Consider the following 2,500-nt stretch of genomic DNA (forward strand, 5'->3'; position numbering starts at 1 on the left):
GTGAGCTGACAGCTGGCATTCGTAAGTCCCGGAATCGCGTACTTGGGCGTACTTGATATGTAGATTCCATTCCTGGAAAGAGAAGAGCACCAGAGTTTAACTTCTCATCTAGTACTTGGTTGAGGCCTACTTTTGAATAAATAACAATGCTGGTATATCACTCACTTTACTAGCCAGATGTGTTTCCAGCATACAATTCGGAAGCTGGAAATTTGCTTGCATAACATTATTATGGTTAGTCAACTCATAACCCACCTTCAACTCAGCCTATGAATAAAACAAGAACTCCTGCATTTAGATATTAATTACATTACCATTCTATAATCTATTAGTTGATTTACTTCATATTTTACAATTAAACAATTTCAAGTTTTTTATTTCTTAAACATATCAGTCAAGTGTTTGCCATGACATATGCTGGTGTCTACATCTGCTAATAGATGTAAGTAAAATCCAAGTCAATATTTCCTATCGATAAGTGTCCTTATTAATGTGTATACTGCTTATTAAAAGACATTCATTTGAACTGCATATACTTTCTGTTTAAGTTTCAACAGTCAACCAATTGAAGCTTTTTTTTTTTTTTTTTTTTTTTTTTTTTTTTTTTTTTTTTTTTTACTAGGAATCATGCTTCTGGGTACGTAGGTGGTTTGGATGTGTAGGCTGCAGGTCAAAATTACACAATATATCTATAACTACGCTACCTAACTAACAAATATTGTAAAAAAGGGAAAAGAAAAATATGTGTAATGCACTGTCACATAATAATAACTAGATGTTACATTAAAGGTTAACTTTAATTATAATCAAAGAAAGAATGCTTAGTAATTAACTTTACTTTGTAAGATAGTACAACTGAATTACGGTAATCAAACCACCTATGTTTTATTCATCTCCCTACCTATAGCACATACTCAATCATATACAGAGGCATGTCAACACAATAATAAAAAGCATACACCCACTTATTGTTGTTATATACTGATAACTGATAAATGTAAGAATACACTGAAATTCTCCATCCATCCGTTCCCGATCATTGAGGCTCAGAATTCTCCTTTGAAGAATCCTCGAGTAGTCTTCATCTGATCTTTCAAAAGGAGTCTTCAGTCTTTCCCCAAGTGGCAGTGGAAGAGTTCCACCTCGAATATAATCTCCAACGTTCTCCGTTTAGAAAAACTCTCGATGTAATTTCCGAGAGCAGGAATGGTATGCTCCACAGTCAAACCGGTTTTCTTTGTATACTGTTCTTTTAAGTCGAAGTTTTCATGTCTAGTTTTCCAAGCTCAAGAATCGTTGGGTTTGATTGTGGTTTTTCAAGAAATATATATATATATATATATATATATATATATATATATATATATATATATATATATATATATATATATATATATATATATATGTATATATATACACATATATATATATATATATATATATATATATATATATATACACATATATATATATACACATATATATAAACGTATATATATACATATATATATATATATATATATATATATATATATATATATATATATATATATATATATATATATATATATATATATATATATATATATATATATATATATATAATATATATACATATATATATGTGTGTATATATATATATATATATATATATATATATATATATATATATATACACCCACACACACACACACACATATATATATATATATATATATATATATATATATATATATATATATATATATATACATATATATATATATATATATATATATATATATATATATATATATATATGTGTGTGTGTGTGTGTGTGTGTGTGTGTGTGTGACAAACAAACATAAACAAAGTCCCGCAGGACGAGTGATATACAAACCCATTTTGTCTACTTACTTCGATCCTTACCTTTCCTTCAAACGTCGGCAATTGGAGAGGCAGGGAATTTGAAACGTAAAATCTGTCATCGTTAGTATTTGTCTGATAGCCGAGTGTTATGAGGTGGTGATCTCTACGTCGGATCCAGGATACCTGAAGTGGAAGGAAAGGGGATTTTAACACGTAAGTTGCTTGGTTTTATCGAGTCTTTTTTTCTGCTAATAAAATATCATATGATTCGAATGATAATAAACTACATCTTGGTAATACTGGTAGCAAAGAGAACAGCATTAATAATGTGGATGATTAAAATCAACAACCAACGTAAGTCCATACATAATGGTTATTACATCTCATACAATCTAATGGTATCCAAGGCTATTGCATTTCCATAATGAATTACGTTTTTATCCTCAAGGTACAAAAAGATCGTTTCCAACCTGCATTAATGCCTTTATCCTAGAGCCAATAAAGGTGTCTTCCAATCGCCATTAATACCACATTATCATAGCATGGCTAAACTTTATAACAAAAGACCAACTCGGAAATATTCCCTCTGAACACCTCCCTAATGGGACATCATCAGAGGGGAAGCATGAGAGGAAACAAAGATGGACCTTCA

General features: G+C 29.7%; 1 protein-coding gene across 1 annotated transcript in view; it reads right to left on the reverse strand.

Annotated features, from left to right (window-relative positions):
* LOC137659767 (zwei Ig domain protein zig-8-like) overlaps window positions 1-2,500 on the reverse strand; it is a 21,023-nt gene that overhangs the window by 15,439 nt on the left and 3,084 nt on the right. The window contains exons 4-5 of the mRNA XM_068394572.1: window positions 1,909-2,031; window positions 1-72 (exon numbers count right to left, since the gene is read on the reverse strand). The exon at window positions 1-72 is cut by the window's left edge and continues 37 nt beyond it. Coding sequence (XP_068250673.1) covers window positions 1-72; window positions 1,909-2,031 — 195 coding nt within the window. The remainder of the gene's footprint in view (window positions 73-1,908; window positions 2,032-2,500) is intronic.

The sequence above is a fragment of the Palaemon carinicauda genome, chromosome 20, assembly GCF_036898095.1.
Source record: "Palaemon carinicauda isolate YSFRI2023 chromosome 20, ASM3689809v2, whole genome shotgun sequence".
In the NCBI taxonomy this organism is placed as follows: Eukaryota; Metazoa; Arthropoda; class Malacostraca; order Decapoda; family Palaemonidae; genus Palaemon; species Palaemon carinicauda.